Source organism: Drosophila simulans, chromosome X (genome assembly GCF_016746395.2).
Source record: "Drosophila simulans strain w501 chromosome X, Prin_Dsim_3.1, whole genome shotgun sequence".
NCBI lineage: Eukaryota > Metazoa > Arthropoda > Insecta > Diptera > Drosophilidae > Drosophila > Drosophila simulans.
In genome coordinates this window covers 81,547-106,189 of record NC_052525.2, presented here as the reverse complement: position 1 = coordinate 106,189, position 24,643 = coordinate 81,547, and the positions used below count along the sequence as shown (strand labels likewise).

Genomic DNA, 24,643 nt, shown 5'->3' with positions numbered 1-24,643 from the left:
AATGCAAATTGTTTGATTTTTCGGTTTAAATTACCAGGCGAACTGAAATTCCAGAAGGTGACCAACGATCAGTTGGTTTTCAGTATACACCTGTTACTGATTATGATCACTTGGTACCATCATTAAAATTTGCGAAAAATGGCAAAAAAATAGAATTTCCGTTTCCGAACACAGGTCGATAGGGAATTTTGTTACGAATTCAACGAGGTAGGGCATTTCACTTTTGGACAACTATTTTTAATGCTATTGAGAAAATACAGATTCTTTTTTACTAAAAATAAACAGAGAAAAAATTGCCAAAATTCTGATATTTACAAACGGGGTTTTCTCCATAACTTGGCCAAAAAAGATATTACCGCTAGAGTGAAAACTGATTTTTACTGCCAATAAACATAGCTAACTATCCCTATCACTCTTTTTATTATTATCAAAAATAAAAATTTTAACACATTTTCGGATTTTATATATACTATAATTAAAATTTTGGAAAAATGGCAAAAAAAAATTCGAAATAGTATCACGAAATTTGTTTAAATATGTTTTTTTTTCTTTATTATCAAAAATAATTTAAATTAAATAAATGCAATACAATTAAGCACAATTTTATTAATATGTCATCGATGAAATTTTTCTTGTCTCTGGTTTTCATCAGTTGCGCTTTTTTGCTTTTGTTTGATGTTCACTGTGTTCAGTTTAAAATTAAATAAATGTGGGCTCATGTGAGTACGTAAATAATTGTGGATTTGGATGAGTGTATAAGTGAGTGTCTTTAAGTGCGAGTGTGTGCGGCTGCAGTCTCTATAGAAGTTACAAAAGGGATCATGATCCATCTTTCTATCTCTCTCACTCATTGCCAAGGACCGTTTTTGTTTTACCCTTTCGCAACTTTATAGAAAGTACGGGCTCGCAGCTTATTTCCTTCTTGTTTTCATTTTTCCGTTTACTAATTCGCAACGAAAGTGTGCTCCTCTGCGATTGTGTCTCTACTACGACTCTCTAGAATTTTATATTTTATGCTTTAAGTCTAAATAAATATTAAAAAATAAATTGTATTTAAAATTAATAATTTATATGAATATCAAAAAAAAAAAAAAACAAAAAATTATACGGTTGTCAGTAATTTGTGAGTGAGCCAAAGACATTGAAATATATGTGTGTGTGTATGAGAGAAAACGAAGAGAGCGTATGTGAGTGACAATCGTGTTGTGTACTTTCTTTTTGTTTTCTTTCTTTTTTTCCCTACTTTTTCTTGATCCTTCAACTTATGCTACGATCTTGTGGGGCTGCATCCACTTCTTCATGTAGTAGCAGAATAAAGTTGAAATGTAAAGCAGGATCATCAGCGCGCAGGTGACCGCGAGAGCTAGGACTGATGTCTTCGTGGGGCACGGCTCGATAATGGTAACAGTTTTGTCTAGATGTAATATAAGGTACGTAAGGCGCTGACAAAACGATTTCGTTTTTTCACACTCACCTTTGGCGAAGTCTGTGCTGGGATCTGCCTTAAAGAACTCGCGCTTTTCATCGCCGAAGTCTAAAACGAGGATCTCCTGCGAGATGTTCATATCATCCTCGCTCTTGGTATCGTTGCTGTAAAAAAAAAAACATTTTTAATGTGAAGTTGCATACATTTTGGTTCATAAAAAATTTAGCGAATAATTCCTAAGTTCCCACATACCTCTCGATAGAGCGACGACGCCGTCTGCCCAAAGATTCGAATGACTCCATGTTCCATTCGCACACAGCCGGCTCACATGGACCCAAGCAGTACTTGACATTGCATTGGAAAATCACGCCGTAGCTCTCCGTGAATCGGAATGCCTCGTATGTAGATTGCAGAGCATTACCGTCAGCGGTGAAGCCGGGGAAGATGGTGGGATCAGTGGGGCAGCCGTCGTCGTCGATGATCTTAAAGCTGGTGCGGGCGTCCTTAGCCATAGCCACACAAGATCGAGCAAAAATGCCATAGGGAGCTATGCGTTATAGGTATTAATAAATAAAGCAGGTGAGGAAAAGCCACATTAATCAACACTTACTGTCTTCAGGAATCTCGATGCGGAAATTAAGTCGATCTCCAATACGCACAGTCTCCACCTCACGTTGTCGGGTGTCCAGGATGCGGATCCTTGGTGGTGGAGCCTCCGGAGACGAATTTATATGGATCATCTCCGGGTCACGGATCGGCATCATACCGAAGGTGATATTCTTTGAGCTCATATCGTAAGTGCACTTAACCTTATAGATCTTGTCGGCCTTGGTCATTACCACGCTGTGATGCTGCAAAACCACTGTGTTGGAGTAGACACCGGTCTGGATAACGCGAATATGTCGTTAACATATTAAATCGTTCATATGATTAATAACTCATTTACCACACTCTGCGTGTTACAATCCTGTCCAGCCATGGTCAAATCCAGCCGAAAAGCATCTGAGTTAATAACATCGATGTTGCAGGTCTCCGAGCGTCCCAAAGCATAAATGCGTCCATTGAACGGCTTGTTGGTGCGGACCTGCACGGCAATTCTAGTGTCCTTGCAGTGCACAGAAACTTAGGGAGGAAAAGATACTATCAGTTAAACATGTCTTAATATATTTAAAAAATCTAACCATCATAGCAAGTTCCGGTCTTGTCACAATTAACGTCATTGCGGGTTAAGTTGGTCAGGTTGGGATCTTCAATGGTGTCTAGGCTAACGGGTAGAGTATCGATTTTATCAAGAGTTCCCGGTGGTGATCCAGCTCCCAAACCGGCGGCCTTCTCGCACTGATTTTCAAAGTACTGACCAATGGGCTCACCATGATCGATCAGTGGGCGCTCATGGTTCAAATACGTGGATGGACCATCAGGCAGGGTCTTGTGATCCAAATGATATAGCCTACAGTTGTACTGGGATCCTTGGGGTTGACCCAGGTACAGGAAGGAGCGGCACAGGAACTCAGATTCAATTTCACATGCCAAACGGCAGGCGGATTCTGAGGTCACTTGGAGTTCCTTGTCAGTATAGTAGTGCAGACCAACGTATTGGGCCACCTTCTCTTCGGAGACCCCCATTTTTTGGGAATTGCCAAACGAACGGTTATTTTTACAGGCCTGAACCGGCTTTAAGCACAGATTCTCAAAGTAATCCGTACCCTGAGCATCCACTAGTTGAACAAACTGTCCAGAGCTGCGTCTATCCGAATCACTGAGCACACACTTCATGTTGTTATAATCATACTCCACAGATCGGCATACAAATCGCCTTTCGTTGAGGCAAGCTGATAAACAGGCCTCTTTTGTACTGGTGTATATTAGTGCATTGTCCAGGCCGCGGATCACCTTGTTTGGAACCCTCTCGAAACTCCACGGTCGGTGGCACACATTCTCGCTGCGCAGCTGCAATTTTACCATGTAGTACATGTTTGCGCTTCTTTGCGGAGCTGCCGAAGGATTGGCTGCGGAGGAGTCGTTCTGCAATTGACAGTGGGTCTCTTGCGAAGGCGACAAAGGGTTAACTACAAAACTAAAGGCCGCCGCTTGGCAATCTGCCTCCTCGCGACACCATCCTTGACACTCATAGAGTGAAAGGTTTTTCACGCTGTAATACGTGTTGCCCGGAAAATCAAAGTCCGTTAGCTTTTCAAATGCCATACGGGCATTGATCTGTTCAGGCAAAGTCACCAGGACGACCACCACGGCGCAGAGAAGTAGGGGGCCCCTGTGCATCGAAGATCGATCACCTTTACTTTGGGTTGACTGCATTGCGATCTGTAAAATGAAAAATGTTGGGCTTAAACGGATCTATAAAAAACAAGAGAGAATGCTATAGTCTAGTTTAACGACTATCAGATAACCGTAACTAATATAAATGATATGAATATTAAATAAACAAATAATTTTAATTATCATTTTATTCTCAACATTAAAGCTTTTTTAGTTCCACAGATCCCGACGTTCATACAGACGGACACGGTCAGTTCGACCGCCTATCGATCCTGATCAAGAGTATATATACGTTATATGATTGAAAACGCTTCCTTCTGCCTGTTACATTCTTTTCAACGAATCTAGTATTTCATTTTACTCTACGAATAACGGGTATAAAAATGGGGAATATTTTACATCGAAAAGGAAGATTTTTTATAAAATGTGTCGTAGAACTGAGTTCTCTTGTTCCCATACATTTTTTATTCCCCAATGTTAAGTAATTGGTACTTCTGCATTTTCTCACCTTTCTGGACACAATCCCCGACTCTTTTGTTTCACATCTCTCAGAGTGCTGATAGCCTTCACTTATATGGTGAATCCATAGATCAAGAATGGGGATTATACTTAATGGAGGGGCACAGTAGTTAGTACCTTTTTTTTAACGTAGTGCAGTGACTACTACTTCCGCCCTCAGACTGACCCATTACACGCTTAACTAAGCGCCAAACCACTGAACCACCGAACCAACAAAATGTAAGCCTCAATAACTCTTTTCCCCTATTTTATGCACAGCTAAAACAGTACTTTGACTCAAGTAATTGCACCAGACATCATCCCACATCCCCGACTACATAAAACTCTAACCTTCTAGAGACTTAAATGAGCTGAACGCGGGGAAAAGAGATTCATCTTATTGCCAAGGTGCGGTTAGAGCTCCAAACAGCCGACTCTATTTCGCAAATTCTATTATTTGGACTACCAGCAGCAACTCCAATCCAAGTCTCTGGCAAAACAACTTTTTAGCATTCTTGTGGTTTCCGTTGGTGCAGGCAGCAGCAAATTGCTTTTTGCGGGCAAATAGTTAATCTTCATCATCAGAAATCCCAACCAATTAAGTTCGGATGATGCCTATTGCGGTTCAGGGGATGGACATTCAGGTGTACAAGGAACTTTGGTGCAATATGGAACATTGTCATTTGCAAATAAGTCGGTGGTCTTCAGTGTGGGAGCGAAGATAGTTGTCATATGTTAATTCTGTACACGTAAGCATAAATTATAATATTTATAATTAATAATTTGGTTTTCACGCAGCATTATTCATTTAATGGTCTACAAATTTGCTTACATATTAATCAAATATTAAATTGGCAACCTTTGGGACAAAATCAAATTGATTCACACACACCAAGTCATGAATTATTTTCCAGTCTGGTCAGTCTGGCTAAAGCTAATGACCACCGTTTTCCTATGAAATAGACTTGTGCAGGTCCTCCTTCTCTCTCTGGGCAGGTATATTAACAATAGGAATTCTACTAACAAAATCCTTAAGCTATACGGAACACTCAAGACCAGGACCTTGATTGCAAGTAGTTCTCGGCACTGAGTATAGTGCCGATACCCAAAAAAAAAAACAGATGGAAACTGTTAAAATAGTTTTTTTCAGGGGATTCAATTGGGATCAAGCCATGTTTTTCAACATAAGATTAAATTTTTTGTGTTACATTATTAATACTCTATTATAACACATAACAACTATTTCTTCCTGTGCATAGAGAATTTGGAATGGAACACGATGTCAGAGCAACGAATTCTTTTTTGCCAGTGTCAGATGTTGCCCGATGTCGGCCGGTCCGATTGCAGCAACATCGACAACAACATCAGCAGACAAGAAAGTTTCTCCAAGTTGTACGAAATAGGTGGCAAAGACAGCGAGGAATGCCCGTTGAAGCTGCAACATTAGATCCCCTCGAAAGCACAACTGCCAGAGCGACCAGAGCATCTGAAACAAGAGCAATAACAGCCGCTGCAGCCAGTAGCACTGCTAGCAGCTACCCAATGGGAGCTATTTGTCGTTGCACCAGCTGCAACACGAGTAGTTTTCTGCAGCAGCAGCAACATAAGCGGTTGCTTTCTTGTTGCTTGCTTAAAAAATGAAAAAGAAAACTATATAGTCGAGTGCTATGACTATTAAATACCCGTTACTTAACTAATCAATTTTAAAACTAGAACAACTTTGGATGTATGGGGGCAAATGTACATATGTAAATCGCTCTTCCAATCCGCAACAAAGCGATTAAAATGCTAAGCCATGTCGATGGCCTTTTTTGTGGCATTAAAGTGAGTGAGGCAAGGGTGAGCAAACAAATTGGACCGCTCACCAACAGATGCATGGACGGCGGGCATGATTGGGTCAATGGGTGATTGTAAAAATAAAAACAAGAGGGAATGCTATAGTCAAGTTCCCCGAAAAAATAATCCCATCTGCATTAAGAAATTTGTCGTGTAGATACCACATCTGAATCCACAATATAGATTAAGTCCTACAGTAAAAGATGACAAATAATTTTGAGTGTCTAAATATTTCTTCGTTTTGCTTACTGTAGGTATGGTATAGAATTTATAAAGTTTAGAAAGGTCACAACTCTACAATGAAAACTGTTCCGTTTTTACTACGAATTATAATTATATGGTAGAGTACTGGAGATCGATGGACTGTAGGACTGTTTCTCATCAGCTGGTGGTTGGGCCATCTCGTCTTCTCTGCTGTTCTTCGGTTTATTCTTGGGGCCAGTGGCGCGTACTTGACTACCCAGTAATCAAGAAAATTTGCAGTTACGACAGAGATCGCGAAAAGAAGAGAAGAATGAGAGGAACGGGAATGAGATGGAATTGAATCGAATCGTATATGAAGGGGAAGAGAGGTCTCTCGTACAGTGATCTTTGAAGGGTTATTATTAGACGCGCCGACTTTTACCATCTTAATCTGTCCATTCTTATTCTTGGTTAAGACCCCTAATTGCAACACAAGGGGAAATCGGAGAACAACGTATGCATGGGCAGTTACAAATAATAATAATGGAATAATTTTAGAGTGTATGCAAAAAAAACACATCAAAGGGACAACGGTCAGTGAAAGTAGCTTAGCCAAATATGCAATAAGAGACTGCCAATTCCAAGAGCATCTAAAATATCAGTCACAGGGACAACAGTTTAAGGCGTGGGATAAGAGTGCCAACTTTTTTAAACAGACTTGCAAAGACCTCACCTCTAGAATTTTCATATTTAAACTTAACTTTCTAGCTTGAAAAGTTCCTGAGACCTTCATACGGATAAACCGACGAACAGACTAACGGACATGGGCAGACTGTATATATACACTGTATATGGCGAGAAATGCTTCCTTCTACGTATTGTATACTTTTTATACCAATTGACTCCACGGGTACGTTTTTTCCTTTTCTTCCCTGTTCCAATTTTCTTCTGCAAAAGTATCTACATATCGTTTATACTATATTAGATCAAACAAAAACACCTCCTGATGAGGTAAAAACATATGACAGTCGCTTGATTAAAGATTGGATATCAACTTACATATGCGAAAAACGATTTTGCACTTGATATATGGCTATAACTATAAGAAGTTTACTCATTCGACAGGCTTCATTAGAAAATGACCGGGTCGACAAGTAAATATTTTAAAAATTCTTTCTCGATTTCTTTACGTTATGGTGGCACCTTTCTCCCTTTATTTTGCAATTATGTAACTTTCAATCACCCGTTGTCTTATAGATGCCGTCTGCAAATGTGCAACCAAGTAAAGTTGAAGCACCTGGCATGAACTATGCGTGCCGCAACTTACCTTTTTTTATGTATTTTTTCTATCTCTATGTGTATATTTATGTATATATGATAATGCTTTTTTTAATAGATGTGCGAAGGGGCAATAATTACTATCGAACAATGGAAGTGGTGTCCATCTTTTCCGTGGCCAGCTGAATTTACCCAAGAGTTTCCCCATTTCCCAGGGCATTCTCATTCCTACTCTTAGTTAGTGCAGTTAATCCAGTTTTTAATTTTAATTAAGTACTTTTAATCGTTTAAATATAGAAAAAAAAACTATTTTGACATTGTTGTTAAACTGGAGTTGTAAAGTTTAAAATCACTGCCTCATTGCTGAGAAAAGGGCAAACAAAGATCGTAATAGTAGCAATAAGACAAAGGCGATTGCGAATTTTCGCAATATTCTTAAGGTATGGGCAAAATAGTTGCAGCTGCTTTTCTCTTCGTTTGGTGGTTGCCCCTTGTTGTCATTTCTTTTGGTTAGAACCGGATATTTATTGCATAACAAGTCAGCAGAAACGATATCCCATTCTGGAGAACCTGCCTCAAGGTTGATGCAGCGCACACATAACAACATGTGAAGAGTTATTTAAAAGTGCTGCTCAATCGCCGATGAAGGCAACAAGATATGCAATTTAGAAGACTCGGGGAAGCCATGGATGGCACCCGGTTCAAAACCTCGTAGTCAGCCGATGTAACGTGCAACATTCAGCGGAATACAAAAAGAAATCCAAAGATCCCAAACATTACTTCGCCAAGGTATATACATATAGATTTTTTTTGTTCTATTTTAGTTATCCCACTCCAAGAGAATAGGAGCACATATACTCCGTCTTTGGCCTCACTCATTTTGACATCAATAGCTTTTTCGCCAGAAACTACTGAAAAACAAAATGGGAACATAAAACGGATGAATACCTAAATAGGTAAAAAGAGACTTAGAAAATTGTAAGAATAAAATCTAAAATTAAAAGCCTTTTCAAGTATAATCACTTCTGAAAATTTTTACGAATCTAAAACATGAGTTCTCCCTCAGCTTTTCTAGTATCTTTGATACATTTTTCGAACAGTGTAGCAAGTGGGCAAGAGACTTTTTATTCTTGGAATCAGGATGGGATAGAGGGCATTTTGGTCTCGGGTCTTTCGCGGAAGTTAAGCAACAAAAGCTATTAGCCAAAGAGAATGGGAATGAATTCAAGTTGGCTGGAAAGACGGATATGGGAAGATAGGTTTGTAGAAAGAGGCTGAGAGTCAGAAACCAAAGATGAGAATGAGGAGGAGTAGAGAATTGAGGTTGGCAACAAAGAGCAGGAGTCATTAGAGGCGCATTTGAGGCCTTGGAATGTGTCTGATCCGAAGAAGCCCAAGTAACTCTCTCTTGGAAGACCGAAAGCTGAAAACTTCAACCTCATCTGCAGCTTTAAAATCAGGTTTCTAGTGGCTGGTTTAAGAACGTTGCATGATTTATGGCAATTATGAGGAACAACCACGCTAGAGAAAAAATTATGATGACACAGGAGAAAGGAGCAGAAAACAGCAAAATCCAAGCGCGAGTTTTAAAATTTTACAAGTAATTGCTATTGTGGGACCTAAGATGTAGGCATGGTTAGGAAAATTAGCACTGGAATGCCCGATGAATACAGAGAGAAATCCAAATAAAATAGACCTTATAACCGAAGTTACCCAACAGATGGGTTGGGAATCTAAGTGGGTGAACATCGTTGTTCTACGTTCCCCGTTTAGTTTTCTAGTATGCTGCATTAGCCAATTATTTTTGGCTCGTGCTCATTATCTTATGTCAACATGTGCAAACACATCTGCATATGGATAACATATTAGGATGTAAGCCTGGCGGCAGACAAGCCCGGAATCACAATCGGTCAGGATTGAAAATAGTTTTAGCTTTAAAGGAAAACAAGGCACACAGCTGGTCACGTCGCCCTATTTTAATACCCGTTACTCGTAGAATAAAAGGGTATACTCGATTCGTTGAAAAGATCATATGTAACAGATAGAAAGAAGCGTTTCCGACCATATAGCCGAGTCGATATGGCCATGTATGTCTGAACTCAGGAATCATAAAATCTAGAAAGTTGAGAATAAATATTCAGATTTCAGAGACATAGACAAGCGCAAATTTGTTTCCAAACGTGTGGGTATGACGTCTGATAAATGTTTTAATATATTTTCAATTTTGTATTACTCTAGTTTATTTCTATAGATTTTCCAAAAAACTTTTTTGCACGCCCACAAACCGCCCGAAACTGCCTCGCTCAGACCTTTGATATTTTTTTCAACCGATATTCTAGTTCGCACTTCCACTAACTGAGTAACGGGTACCTGATAGTCGGGGAACTCGGGCAACTTGCACAGCAAGACAAAGAGGATATAAAATTAATTGAATGCCAATGTCGGTACTGACTTAAAAATATTATGAGTTTAAATGGTCTAGAATTGGCTAGATTGTTTAATTTCAATCAGTGTCAAATTAATAATAATAATACTGTTCATTGAAGCTAAGCTTCATTGCTCGCTAACGGAGAAAAACTACGTCAAACGTTACTTTTGTCCCGCTGCTAACTGTTAATAGCGATTAGGCCAAATTACCATTAATTATGGACTATTATTGGAAAGATACCAGCGTCGAACTGAAACGCTATCGCGAGGTAAATGCAAATTTTTGCGTTGCAGGTGAAAATAAGATTCATTCGAGGAAGAAGAAGATAAATAAACAAGTCAAACAAAAACATGACGCCCAAAAGAATTCAGCATGCTAAGTAGGTCGGACGGGCAGAGCTATTTTTTTAAGTAGACTATAACCGCATGCGAATGCGAGCTGTTAGTTGACCTGATTACTTACCATTTGTATGAGCAATGGAGTAAGGTTGCGGCCTGAGGTAACCATAATTTTACTGATACAAAGTACATATATTTCTTTCCGCAAACAGCACAAACCACTATGCTAAAAAAATACATTTGAAGCTCACCAATGACAAGTTAATCTATGTCAATTCGTTGTTTTAAAAACCACCAACAAGTTTCGATCAAATAATGCATGTTAAACTTTATCACATTTTACCTAGGTTTTAGAAAACTTGGGTATCTGATTGGAAAAGTGGTTTGCCAACCTTCGAAGCTTCCTTCTGCCGTTATCAATGCGGTTATTTTGATAAATCACACCCAATAGCTGTATAAGATCTTGAGTGCCGGGAAGCGCGTAAAAATTGGTGCATGGGACGGGAACGCAGTTACATGGACACATACACACAAATCTATCGTGAATACCAACATTTCACTAGGGGCGGATTCAGTTTTGGAAGAACATTGTGCCGTTTGGGCATTTGAGTTGGGTTAGACGGATATATTCAATTGAGCTTACTTCTGTCTGCCGATCTTTGACATTTGTTCACCTGAATGTTGTTTCTTTTTGAGGCTGGGAAGCTTGGAATATTTCCATTTCACAAAAGGTTTATTTTTAGGCGTACATAGTTAGTATTCGGCCAAAAAACGATCGGATCACGGCAATCAGTACCTAAACCCTTTTTGTTATATGAAACATTTTCACCTCAACTATGTTCTATATATATTATATTTTATGTCTAGAATAATCATTAAATTTTCTTGTTTTCCGGCGACCTAATCCAAAATAATGCCAACTGTCCTACCACAGTTCACCTTCCAACTACGTGCTTTGTCAACATTTTTCCACCACATTTGTAGCTGGAAATTTTTTTCCGTTTCATTTATTATGCTCACCGCTGTTTGCACGACCTAAGACAATCTGGCCTAGAGAGACCGCTGAGTACAAAATTTCCAACCGAGGAACAACCTCATTCACATGCCACTCAGGCTATTTGGATTTGAAATTCGATTTGGCGTTGGACATGGCCAGAGGAGGTGCAGAACGGGAGGGGATGGTTGGATGTGGTGAAATCGCAGGAAGCCGACATACGACCGCAATCTTCAAGAGCTGTAACTTTGGGCCTAACAGTACAACAAATTTCTTCTCTCTTCATTTGTAAATAAGAGAGAACGCTTAAATCGGGCTTATCGTCTATTAGATACCGGAACAGAAGGACGGAAATAGCAATATATACCCGGCTAGCGATCTTGATCAAGAATATATATTCTTTATAGATATACTAGCCTTTTACTTTACGAAAGGCGAATATGGTACAGGTAAGAAAGAAATATTAATATATCAAATATGTAAGGCTATATAGATTTTCATTAATATAGAGTGAGTGGTTTGTTTTATAACATCGGACGCATTTTGAACTAAAATGTTTATGCTTAGCAGAAAATGTAGAAAACATTAATTTGCTTATGTCGGCAAAATTGCTTGCAGTGTATAACAAATTTGACACAATATAAAAAATATATATGTACACGCCGTCTCTGTATTACCAGCAGCCGATATAGCCATGTCCGTTTGCAGTCCGTCCGTTTCTACGAAAACGACTTAAATTTATAAAACTGTCTGCATAAGACTTTCCCAAAAATCTTTTTATTGCAGATAGTATATGTACATGAAGGTCAGATGTTACTGCATTAAACCAAATATGTGTAAATATATTTTTTTAATATAAATACAAACAGTCGAAAGCCTTAGTTGTTAAAATCCATTATTTGGCTAATCATAGAAAATTATAGAAATGTAATTAATTAAAATAGAAACAAATAGTCAAAATACTCGGTTGTTAAAAATCCGTTATTTGGGTAATCATAGTAAAATTGACAGGTTTCGTATACTTTATGAAGTTGAAATCGTTTTCATCCACTAATCACATATTTTTCAACGAGAACAGTATACCCTATAAGTCAAAGAGTATCATGTATGTATAAATACAAAAAAGAAATCAGAGTAGACCTTTTCAGTTAGCTATACACATATCGATAAGCATGTTTTGCCTTGGTTCGTGAAAGCGTGAGCGACATGCTAAGAATTCAATAAGTTAAATACAATAAATTTGGTGAAAGCGAGATCTTTGGTGCGGAAAAGTGAGGATTCGTTGCCCCCAGCAAAAGGTGTGTTGCTGCTTGGCCTTGCCTCCGCCACTCACAATTCCGTCATCGTTTTTCTTTCGGACTTTTCTATTGATCTCATTTCGCCGAAAAACTGGTTGTCATAAAACACTCACAAAAAAATTGACTTCTATTAAGACAAAGCGTCTTCAAGCAAAACAATAACTAAAAGTCAATAAAATGTTTGCTTCCTTACCTGATTTCTTTTTCGATTAGTCTTTTGTTTAACGTCTTCTACTGAAAGAACAAACAGAAAGTAATAGTAAGCAGACAATAGAAAAAAATAAAGAATAATTTGATAAGTGAGTCAAAATAAATAAATGGTATACAATTCCAATGCTTAATTTAAAGAATTTTAATTTTATCAATGAAAAAAAGAAAAGAATGTATATATGCATGCAAATCAGGCATCTGCATTACGCGTTACCATATGACCAATAACAATATAAAATGTATAATTAACATATGTTTGTGCTATGAAAAAAGTTTTATGAAGATAGCAAAAACTTAACTTAAACTTAATAAATAGTGGACCTTATGATCTTCTCAAAACCCATTGACTACAACATGGGTTTGCTTGCTGTAACTAAAATACAAATTTCATCCAAAACCTTGTATTTACCACATTTTCCGTTTGCCACGTCGAAGGAAAGAAAAAAAAGAAATCTAAATTTTATTAAGTGTACATAGATTGGCTGAATGAAAAAAAAAAAAAACAAACGTTAGAGCAAGTAGACTTTTCCCTTGACTTCTCCTTATGTAAAGTACAACTCGTGAATAGGTGAAAAAAAAAACTTTGAAGAACAGAATCCACGCTAAGGCCACATTTTTTGTGAACAAAACGTTAGTAAAATATTTAAAACACCAAATCCTGGCTTTGCTTGAGATATAAATAAGCAGTAGGTGGTATGGAGATCAGCTGCAATAGGCAATAACCATAATTCGCAATGCAAACTTGCCTAAAAGATGGATTTTTTTTTTTCGGCCACCTCATGTATGCAAATTTTGCAGATTAAATGGCCACATTTAAAGATGGCTAAAAAGTTTTATGTATTAGAATCAGTTTAATTTCACCACAAAGAATATGAAAAGATTCAAATAATTCAAATGGTTGTCGTACACATTGGGCTCTCCTTTTTACCAAAGGTTTTGATTTTTATATGCGGATGCGTTTCGTATGATATTTTGATATTTTTTCATATTTTTACGCGTCTTTTAAATTTCTATCGATTATAAAAAAAAACTTACCCAGCCCGCTCTAAAACCAAAAAACTGCCAAGCCCAGGCTGTTGAATAATTTTTAAGTTTTTCTCATTTTATTCCGCAATATTTATTGATACCCCAGAAAAGTGGTGAAATGCGTTCGCATTTCCACCAGCTGAGTGACGGGTATCTGATAGTCGGGAAACTCGACTATAGCATTCTCTTTTTTAAATTTAATTTAAGCATGTATTTTGAGAAGCGACGACGTTATCTAAATGGCTGACGTGCTCGCGACATTGATGAGTTCATGTGGACCTTATTATCTGGAGACCAAAATAAGAGGTCCCTGATTGAAATTTCCATTAGGTAAAGCTTGCGCGATATCTTTGTTCTTTGTTGTTTTGGCTTTTTTAAAGTTTAGCTTTTCTTTGTTGTTTCGGCGTTTGCGTGTGTGACGGGTCGGGTATGTATACGTATGCCTATATAATGACATCAGATCTTCTGGCTCCTTCGGTTTGGGTGTTTAACTACAATTTGAGTCACGTTTCATTACTCGTGATGCCAGACAGTAATCACTTGATTTCACAAGCGGCTTTTTTGTCCCAAGAAGTGGCTAGTTGCCAGTTGCTCTTTGTGTAGCCGTTCTTGCTGCTGCTGCTACCACCAGATGAGACACGAAAAGCCGGCCAACTGGTTGGTCAACAGACCTTGGCCAAATGGTGCTACTAAAAGAAGCAACAAGATGGCAAACAAATCTTGTTAGGCAAGTACAAAAGTAAGATCACGGTAGCAACAGCTGGAACACGAATTTTTCAATGGGCTATGGCGTGTTATTTAGGGTTCATATATAGAGCTTCGTTTTAAAATTGTCGGGACGAAAAAAAAATTCATTTGTTTACAAAAATAAAAATCAATAATAAGTTTTTTTTTACTTTGAAAATTAAAAAAAAATTTTACAAAAACACCTCGATCGAGGCAAAAAACAAGGGACAAACGAAACTTCAACTTAGAAAAAATCAGATAACATTTTTTGTAACTAGACTTTAATTAGTTCTTGACATATCAATACACCATATAAATTTTCTCATTTAGTTAAGTTACCACAATTTGGCTTTATCTCGACCAGCCTTTAAATTTCAAATACCAAAAACCATTATAATCCCTAAGATCCGTTGCCGCCATGATTTGGTTTTGCACTGAGCAGCTATGTTTTTGGTTGCGTTTACTCTGCTCGCACAATGTTGAGAGCAGAAAGAACTAAAAATAGAAAGCACATGCCTGTGTTAGTAAATACAAGGATAAAATACTTAAGGATATACATATGTGTACACATACACATCGGATATGGCTGTATGTGCACAAAAGAGCCGCTGGCTTTTGAATACAGAGAGAGCCTGGAGCCAGGTCTAAAAGCTGCACGAAAAAATCGTGTTCATAAAATCGCATCTTCATACTCTGTTTTTGGATAAAGGCACACGGCAGAATCGAATCCGATAGCGACCTGACCAAGAATATATAGGATCGTCTACTGATTACATACTTTTCATCAAATTTGGTATACAATTTAATCTGAAAGTAACAGGCTTAAAAACATTGCGGCATTGCATATGTAAAATAAAATATAAGTCAGCCTTTTTTGATAAAAATAAAAAGAATTTGTTATGGCCCCAGATTTTCTTAGTGAACATGACGAACCAGTTCGTGCCCTCTGAGGATTTAATGTTGTCTATGGATTTAATTTGGTTTTATGCTGCGATCTCGTGACGCTTGTCATTGAACCACTTAAATGTGGAAAAAGAGAGGTTATAGGAGTAAAAGAAGAGAATAAAATTAGACCAAGGGGGGCCTGTGCTCAAATTGGCAGAGATGTCAGGAATAATTAATTAACATGGCTCCCCGGGCAGACGCCATCGGATGCGGCCGAGATATTGCTGTTGTTTATATTCCACATCATACGTGGCTACGATAGTAGCCAATGGACCCACCGCTGGCGTCTCCTGTGTACGAGATTTCTATGCTGAACGTTTTCCACTGTCTAATATTGCGGTTGCATTTTCATCGCCTCGACTTGGTTTTTTCTAATTTGCGGTTAACCGCAAAAGAAGGTCCAAAGAAAATTGAGCGAAAAACACAATCCATTTACATTTCTTGTGTACCTTTCTTATTTCAAAATTTGTATATTTTTGTAGGTTTACGAAAATTCTATAAAACGCTGTGCGTTCTTTTAAACCTCTTTTCCTAACGAATACATATAAATAGTCATAGTCGATGGATGGGTCGATTGAGTGTTTGAAAAAAAGACCAGATAAATTGACATGTAGGCGATGGGTTTTCAGGTTAGTCGTGGAGTAAAAAGGTATACTTGATTCAGGAAGAAGAAGCGATTGATCAGGATTAACGGAGTTGATCTGGCCGTGTCTGCATTAACGCTGACATCTTGGGACATCTTGACATCAGCTAGAAAGTTAGAATGAGACATGTAAAAAGGGAAAGTTTATTTCAGAAAATTGCACTCTAACGCGCACAGGCCGCAAGTTTATTATATTATTCTTCAAAATAATATTGAAATTACTCCCTTGCTCACCCACTAGCTAAGTATCTCAACTATAGGGTTTTTTCTTATTAGTTTTGCCTTTTATGAATTTTTAACGTAAACTCGCATTTCTTCACCTTTCTTCATTATTTAATTTTATATGGCGTGTACCACAGCATCCGATGCTATGCGTTCTTTTTTAACAATTAACAAAAAATAAAATTTGAAGGCACAGAACGACAACAGTCGGCCAAAGTCAAGTCTTCCAAGTCGGCCTCCACTTTTAAGTAGGTTAATTTTGACCGGTTTGTATTCTTGTTGTCTCTTTCTCTTTCTTAAGCGTTAGTAGAAAAACTTCTTTGTTTGTCTGTGGTCGCTGATGTTCCACATTGAGACCGCTGACTACAGACCACGCAGTTTTTTGACTAACCGAAGTCAAATTTGTTTTAATGCGGGGTATATGGTGCATGCGCTTTCCCTTTGATTTTTATACCAGTTACTCGTTGAGTAAAAGGGTATACTAGATTCGCTGAAAAGTATGTAGCAGGCAGAAGGAACCGGTTCCACCCATATAAAGTATATATATTCCTGATCAGAATCAAAAGTTTTTGATCCTGATCAGGAATATATGTACTTTATATGGCGGAAACGGTTCCTTCTACCTGTTCCATACTTTTCACACAATGGCAATCTTCTCAAGCAAACTTGCGTTGCACCTAATCTGCTTTCTTAATCTTTCTACCTTTTATAGACAGATGGACACATCTTTAATACTTATTTTCTTTGACTTTAAAAACTTGTCTAATTGATTGTTAGCTTACTTTTAATTGGTTTCTTATAATCTTAGACCCATAAATGAATGTTTGTCACCTGAAAAGAATGCCAAACAGTATTCAGCGTTATGGGTGTTTGTGGGCGTTAGGTAGTTGATATGGCAAAACTTTGAAATAAATCTTTTAGAAGGCGTCAAGGATTTAAAACGTTGGGGCGATCTGAGTATGAATCTATAGTAAACTTATTCAATTGCAGAATTGCAGAAGTTAATGTTTTCATACGTTTTATAAGCCCCAAGCATTTTACCGTCATTCTAGAAAACCAAGCCTTTACATTTTATTTACGAAACGATTCTGATCACGCAACGACTTCTTTTATGTTTCCTTTTGAGTACTGCTAAGATCTATTAAAGATACTGGCTAGCATGGGATGGCTTGATATACTATTTGCGAGTACATAATGGGAATAGAAGAGAAATAGACCTTAATGACAGGACATAGCAATTCATTCTACTAAGTAGTTCAAGATGATCGGCCACAATTACAATCTAGTTGGTAGAGGGTTTAGGGGGGTTTAGTCTTATAACTTGAATTGATATAACGTTGGCTTTGGTCCACATTGAAATGGAAAAATCGCCCTTAGCACTAAAGGAATAAAAATCTCAAAATTAAATTTTAAATAATTTCCTTCACATGTTTGAGCTTAAGAAAAAAAAAGATTCTTTCAGTTTAAGTATTCGTATTCTATAAATTGTAGGCATTAACTTAGTCCATCTTTTATTCTTAGGACCAATAAAATTATAAATATGTTTCTTGTCTTGTTTTTGTCGAGCATTTGCCAAGTGCACTTTCTATAGGGGTTCGGATATTCAGTCGGTGGTACCTTAGTATTGGTTGCCACTTTAGCATAAAACATAAATAGCAATTACACTGAATCTTACAGTCTGAGAAACCAGTGGGCTGGATGGCCTGCATGAAAAATGCAAATGCTAGGCGATGTCGGTCTTTGTTTCTGGAGTGGCCAACCCATGTGGGGAGATCCATAAATGGCGATCCCATCTCAGACGATGATGATGTTCTTTAGCCGAATTTGATTTGTAAAATAGCTACGGCGCCTTTTTGGAAACCTGATATGGGTCTGAGATCGTAGAGTGCACTTTTAACATCGTTGAAAATAGTAACAGCTGCAATGCAATAATTTTATATGCATCAGGATTTATTTCTATTCATAAATAAGAATTCCAGTTCTGTCCGTCTATTATGGTCTAATTGCTAAATTTGACTATATTCAACATTCTGATCATGAGTAATATTGTGTTACCCCTTCCTTCAAAAAGATTGCAAAAGGTTCAATAATTTTGTCTCAATTCTTTGTTGTAAAATATTAACATTGGTTTAAGAGTTAGAGATTTGAAACTGTTGTCAAACGCGCAGTATGAATCTTGTGCCATTCATACTAAAAATGGCACTGTTTTTAAAATCATTTAAATCAAAAAAGCCGTAGACAACGCTCTCATAACATAGTCATAAGCACCGTTTCATCAAAAAATGTTTTCTCTGCTCTCTACGTCTGTCTTTACGTTCGTGCTCAGCTGTTTGTTATTTCTTTTGACGCTGTTATGTTGATGTTGCTTTATATTGCTGATTTACGTCTTAAGAAAATTTTTTGTTACAGAGGTCTTTAAAAAATGGGTTAGATCTGAGAAAGGGGAACCAGATGTGACGTTGTGTGACAATTTGTACCGAACAATGCTTGCTTTGTTGAACCTTTACTGTTACTTAGCTTGCCTTTTAACTTTTTGTTTTGTTTTTTTTTTTCATCTCTTTGTTATTATACCCGTTTTTTTTGTAGATTGAATGAGTATTCTAGATTCGTTGAAAAGTATGTAACAGGCAGAAGGAAGCTTTTCTTACTATATAAGGTATATATATTCTTGATCGGGATCAATAGCCGAGTATGAGTATAAGAGCAGCGCACAGTCACACCCACACTTTTAGACAAACTTTAAATTTGTTTTCATTTTTTCCCCCAATTTCTACCGGTATTCAAAAAAGTATTGGAGTTTCTGCATGACACGTCCAGCTGAGTAACGGGTATCGGATAGTTGAGGAACTCGACAAAAGCATTCTCTCTTCTTTTTTTCTCATTTTATTCCCCAAAAAATGTTGTTCACAAAAAATTCCATTTCCAGTCAAATCATCTTAATAGTTTTCATTCGATTTTCTTTTAGATTCTTCTTGTGGCCGTTTACAAGAGAATATAGTTGAAATAGTTAAAAATTCAAGTTGTAGCATTCAGCGCTTCTCAGTGATCATTTTCTCTTCTCTGATTCTGGTTCTATAAAAACATGTTTCCTTTGGCATCTTTCAGCTACGTAACGGTAACTACTAGGAGGTAGATACACAGATACAAAGATATACTACATTTGCTAATTCGACTTATATACATAGAATGTTAATGTTAGGGGGCCTTAACACAGAACTATATAGCATGTTGCCACACCCACCTGTGGGTTAAAATCATTCGGGTTGATAATTTTCCAACGACGAAAAGATTTGCATGCAATATGCTGAGTAATTAAAGCAACAGCGAACGGCGAAAAGTCAGCGGTGTAACATGCTCGCAATTAAGGTGGAAAATAAATAATTAATTGACCGCATTCCTAGTCGCCATTTTAAGACACAAAAAACAAAATACTCCAAACACAAACGCGAATTAAAATATCTTGAGAAAGCGAAGCAGTAACTAAAAATTTTCCTATTAAACTAAACGGCTATTGCTATGGAAAAGCAAGTGCCCTGCATGGCTGTATTTTTATCGTATTTTTTGGATTCCGGGGGAGCGTATAATACAGATGGAGATAAACCTCATCTTCCAAAGGGAATAATCATTCGCGCACTCCAGAAACACACTTTCCATCGCTTTACCCTTCTTCAATAGCCATTTGCATACGCATGACGCTTGTAATTAACTCTTATTCGTTGTGAACTCATTAAAACAAGTACCAAGAATAGTGAACTGGAGCCCAGCCCACCAGAACCGGAAAATAAAGAACAGAGAACAAGGTGTATGAACCTTATCGGCGGCACTCACGCACCCAAGAAAAACTCATGTCTTACCCAACTCGTTTTGCCCTGTACGTTCAGTACACCGAAAAACATTTGGAATGCGTCGAAGTGAGAACTTGAAATTTATAATAAAGACCAGAAAAACAAAATGAGAACACTTTCACACGTTCACCGGTTACATTTTTGTTTATTATGGAAATAAAATCTTTCTTTCAGCATCTGCCCAATTATTTAAATTTTAAAGTTTTATTTACGCCGAAAAAAACACTAGAATGAAAGCTAGACAAGCCGAAGCTTACATACCCTTTACCCAAAGGTAAATATTTTGAAAAAAAGAGAATGGTAAAGTGAAGTTTATTCATGAGAAATAACAAGAAAGCTACATTTTGTCACTTTTTGAAGTTTGTTTAACCTGCAATAACAAGAATAGACCCTTTCGGTCTTGGACTTTTAGAAATTGGGAGATTAGTTTGCGTAGAAGAAAACGGACATTGATATTAACTCGTATATTAGAATATGTCTCTTTTTACAAAACGAATGGTATCTTCAGAACGTGTTTTGTATTTAATGTTTGTACACTACCTCTTCATAGGTATTTTGACAATATTTTTTGTGTGTATGTACATACATGTAATACATGTAATTGTATCAAATCAAAAAAATAAAGATCCGAACACACATATCGTTAACTTTTTTTCGTGCCGCAACGAAACAGCTGTATGTGTTCTAACTAAAAATTATTTCGTTTTAATCAAAACGCGAAATATGGGTTTGGGCCCTTAAGCAAAAATAACCGTTAAAATAAGACAGATTCTTTAACGAGGTCTTGGCTGCCTTTGATGTAGCACAGTTATTAGTGTTTTCGTTATATTTCCATAAAAAATAAAAAAAAATTCGTTTGGATCGACGGCACAAGTGCTAGGTCATCGACGTCATCGTCATCATGATCACGCGTTTATTTGGTGATATTACCATGGATCAAACGACGGGCCCAATTAGATTTGGAACAGTTTTTGTGGTATTTTCTATATAGAAAGAAAATATAAAATACGAATGACCACAGACCCAGTTGCTAAGAATTTCGTTTCATAGGCCTGAATGAATTTGATGCGCACCAGGATTTGGTGGTGTGAATATACCCTTAGAGAACAACTTTAAAAATGTCAATACCCTTAAACATTTTACATAGCACCCTAGAAACCGTTTTTGCTGGATTTCGCCAGTCTAAGTACACAAAAGCCAATTTCTTCAGAATCCACTTGCGCCATCTTTCGTCATTAATACCCACTCCAGCTTGTATCGTTTCATCATTTTTTAACAGCCCCTCAAAACATCAAGTGTTTAATGAAAAGGTACACTCTGCCCATTCGCATAGAAAATTTCTAACTCCATTTGTGTAGTGTCATGCGTATGGGCTGAACAAGTGCCTCCAATTGAATATAAGACGACCCACATAGGTAATATGGGGAAGAGCAAATCTGTGCCAAGCCAAGCGGAGCAAGCCAAAAAGAAGGCCATCAAAGTGGGGCACTAATGAAATCTAAGATGCTAGTGCGGGAAGTCAAGAACACGATAAGTCTTGTTCACTATTTTCACTTTGGGCTTAGCTAGTAAGCGTTTAGTGTTAGATCTATGTTTTGCATTATTTTTTTTTTGTATACCCGTTACTCAGTTGATTAAGCCATTTTAAACCTTTAAAAAAAAATTATGATAGTTTAGATAATTCTCGCGCAACGCTTGCTTACATACCGCAAATACCACCTACAAACACGCAAAACCGTCACAATTTTTTTTAATTGTTATAAGGTGCTTTTAATGTCATTGCATGACCAATAACGTTTTTGCTTGTAAATGAATACATATCTACATACGTCGTTATGTAGAATATCACCTGAAGTATATCTGTAGGAAAAAATAGTTTAATGGTTAACGGGTATCTTACAGTCGAGATACTTGACTTCGGCGTTTTTCTTGTTTTTCTTTTCTTTTTGGGTCAACTTTGAACACGCATTGGAAAGGAGAAATGTGCCGAGTAAGTTGAGGGTTTAAAGTGGAAATCCGTCTTTAATGAGGAGAAATTTTTTCCTGCCTCCATTGATGGATTGCAAGACTGGTTTAATGGCGCTGTCGCTGATTTGCATCGCGGCAAGACATTAAATGATGTTGGATGCTAATGTCTACCCCTTGGGGTCTGCATTTCGGTTCTTTGATTGCCGTTTTTCTTTACCAAAGTGCCGAAGTTTTTTCTGCCTACAGGTTCTAGGTTCCATTTCCGAAATCACATTTAATGACTCCATTCCACTCCATAGAACATATGAAGTTCTGTATTTTCTGTTTTTTTGCGATTCTAGTTCACATATTTATTAGTACAGTAGAGGGTCACTCTTATGCCAGATTAATACGCTATTTCCGGAACGATAGAAACAACAAAGTTTTCATTCGAGCCGAGTTTGTTTTATTACTAAGAAACCTATTAATACAAACGCCAAGTAACTGGGAGCTCACTAGAAATGAGGATTGGGTTTTCTTGTTGTGTCCGGTATATTTTTCTGTTTCTTAAAATTTCCAAACGTTTTTCCAGCTTTTCTCTTGGCTGCGCTTTTAATGCGTTTCTCATGCTCTCTGGCCGTTGCTTTATTTTTTCTGTCCACACGCACAAGAACATGGGCCACTAAACACTTGCTTAATGAATGGGGTGACCATACCGCTGGGTAATAACGGTTAACTGCGTTAACGGCTTTACCAGAAAATCTAAAAACCGTCAACATCTTAGAAGCGAAGAGGTTACACGCCACTTGCCACTTAAAATTTCAGATTTACATAGTCTTTTATACAATTTAGTACCATTTTAAAGTTTCATTTTGCATAGTGTTGTCATGTATATAATTTGGTAATTCGAACAATCTTAAATAGTTCTATTTCTCATCTCAATTAGTTGGTCCCACTGAAATCCCCAGCAAAATATATTAGATGGGCATCCTATCGTAACAAGCAATTTATTCAAAATATTTTTTATTTTAAAAAATATTTATTTAAAACTATCATAATAAAAAATTACTTATACATATGTATGTATTAATTTTTCCTTTAATCTCTTTCAACGAAACTCCGATATCAGTTTCGTTAGCGTTTTCTTCTTTGCTTTTTAATTTTTTACCTTTCATTGACCTGACAAATATGTGTATGGAGTAGATGTAACAAAAAGGAACGTTACAAAAGTTCATAATTTTTTTTATTTGGCCGTTTACATATATGTGACAGACATGGCCGGATTAAATTGGTAAGTCAAGGTACATGACTATACCGTTCTCTGTTTGATTTTATTTTAATTTTTGTATAATCTGTCTATTACTTTTAAATGTTTTTATTCACTTTTGTTGAAAATATATCCCTTTTATCTTTTTTGCATTCGTTCCTGATCTTACCTCTGTAATATATACGTATATGCTCAGTATTTATTGCACAAATTATCTGGCTCGTGGCCTTAATCCTCTAACGAATGTTTTTTAGTGTGTTTTGCACTTTCACAGTTTGTGTTTTGTATTATTATTGTGGTTATTCACTTGGGATGGTGTTCACTTGATAAAATCGCAGCTGCAAGGAGTGGAATTTTTCACACACGCGATTAACAAAAAAAAAAGAAGTACAGAATATTGCTACGCTGCTGATGCTCCGCTGGTGATTGGCGATGACCTTCTAGCTAAAAACTCGAGCGGTGCGAGGTGTTAGCACTTCAATTGCATCACGCGCAATGGCTGCTGTTGACGCTTGAGCCTCACTTTTATGCCTTTCTCAGCAGTCCGATCCATCCAAGAAGAAGAACCACCCAAGCCCATACAAAAAACCCGAATACGAATCCGACACACGAAGAGCGGAAAAGAACGGATGGAGAAAGCAGCAGCACAGCATAGCACAAACCCCATTTCCACGGCACTCACACATACACAAAACAGTGCACTCACACGCTTCAGCGATCGTACACTAAAACACAATACATATTTCTTTAATTTTCCATATAAGCCTGAAGATTAGTTGGATGTTGCAGTTTTGATGACAGTCAATCAATGTAAAAAAATTACATGTTATAGCTTTTACAAAAATGTACATTTAAATCTCCTAAACAGGTTATCTAAGTCAAATCAGTTCTTTAAAAGCCACTTGAAAAAAAAAATAGAATAATAAATTGTTTTCTGTGTATTTAAGAAGTGAGAGACCGATTTGAAAGAAGCCCCTCGAATGTTTAAACTCTCTTTTCACTTGTAAGGTAAGCAAGCGGTGAGCTGGTAGGTTTAAAGGGGAATGGGTGAGGCTTTGTAGCATTGAACTTGAATGAGAGGCAGGCACAGAGCGACCTTCTTCTTCTTTTACAACGGCACCTGTTCACAGAGTTATTTCTTTTTAGAGTGACTAACGCTCATAAACAAACATATGAAAATATTGTTAAATTCTGCTCAAGTTGAAATTAAACGAGTAACGGCTATAAATATGCGTTGTTTATATTCTTCTGTAACT

General features: G+C 37.2%; 1 protein-coding gene across 3 annotated transcripts; it reads right to left on the bottom strand.

The window, feature by feature from the left end:
- Positions 1 to 553: 553 nt before the first annotated feature.
- Positions 554 to 23,916, bottom strand: LOC6724752. 3 transcript variants are annotated; one of them, XM_016173232.3, is made up of 7 exons: positions 23,557 to 23,916; positions 12,750 to 12,790; positions 2,608 to 3,748; positions 2,373 to 2,548; positions 2,037 to 2,310; positions 1,679 to 1,973; positions 554 to 1,590 (listed from the first exon to the last, which is right to left on the bottom strand). In XM_016173232.3, the coding sequence occupies exons 3-7, from the start codon at positions 3,740 to 3,742 to the stop codon at positions 1,263 to 1,265; spliced, it is 2,208 nt and encodes a 735-aa protein (XP_016037484.1). In that variant the 5' UTR covers positions 3,743 to 3,748; positions 12,750 to 12,790; positions 23,557 to 23,916; the 3' UTR covers positions 554 to 1,262. The 3 variants fall into 3 exon arrangements, with proteins under 3 accessions (XP_016037484.1, XP_016037482.1, XP_039153844.1); XM_016173230.3 differs by having other exon boundaries at positions 12,750 to 12,787; XM_039297910.2 differs by lacking the exons at positions 12,750 to 12,790; positions 23,557 to 23,916 and having other exon boundaries at positions 554 to 1,414; positions 1,475 to 1,590.
- Positions 23,917 to 24,643: the final 727 nt, after the last annotated feature.

What these genes read in the sequence shown, in the direction of transcription:
- LOC6724752 (XM_016173232.3), bottom strand. Translation starts at nt 3,742, where the DNA reads ATGCAGTCAACCCAAAGTAAAGGTGATCGATCTTCGATGCACAGGGGC. An exon ending in GACCGGAACTTGCTATGATG is followed by an intron (nt 2,549 to 2,607) that starts GTTAGATTTTTT and finishes TTCCTCCCTAAG; the next exon opens with TTTCTGTGCACTGCAAGGAC. An exon ending in CATCGAGATTCCTGAAGACA is followed by an intron (nt 1,974 to 2,036) that starts GTAAGTGTTGAT and finishes TATAACGCATAG; the next exon opens with CTCCCTATGGCATTTTTGCT.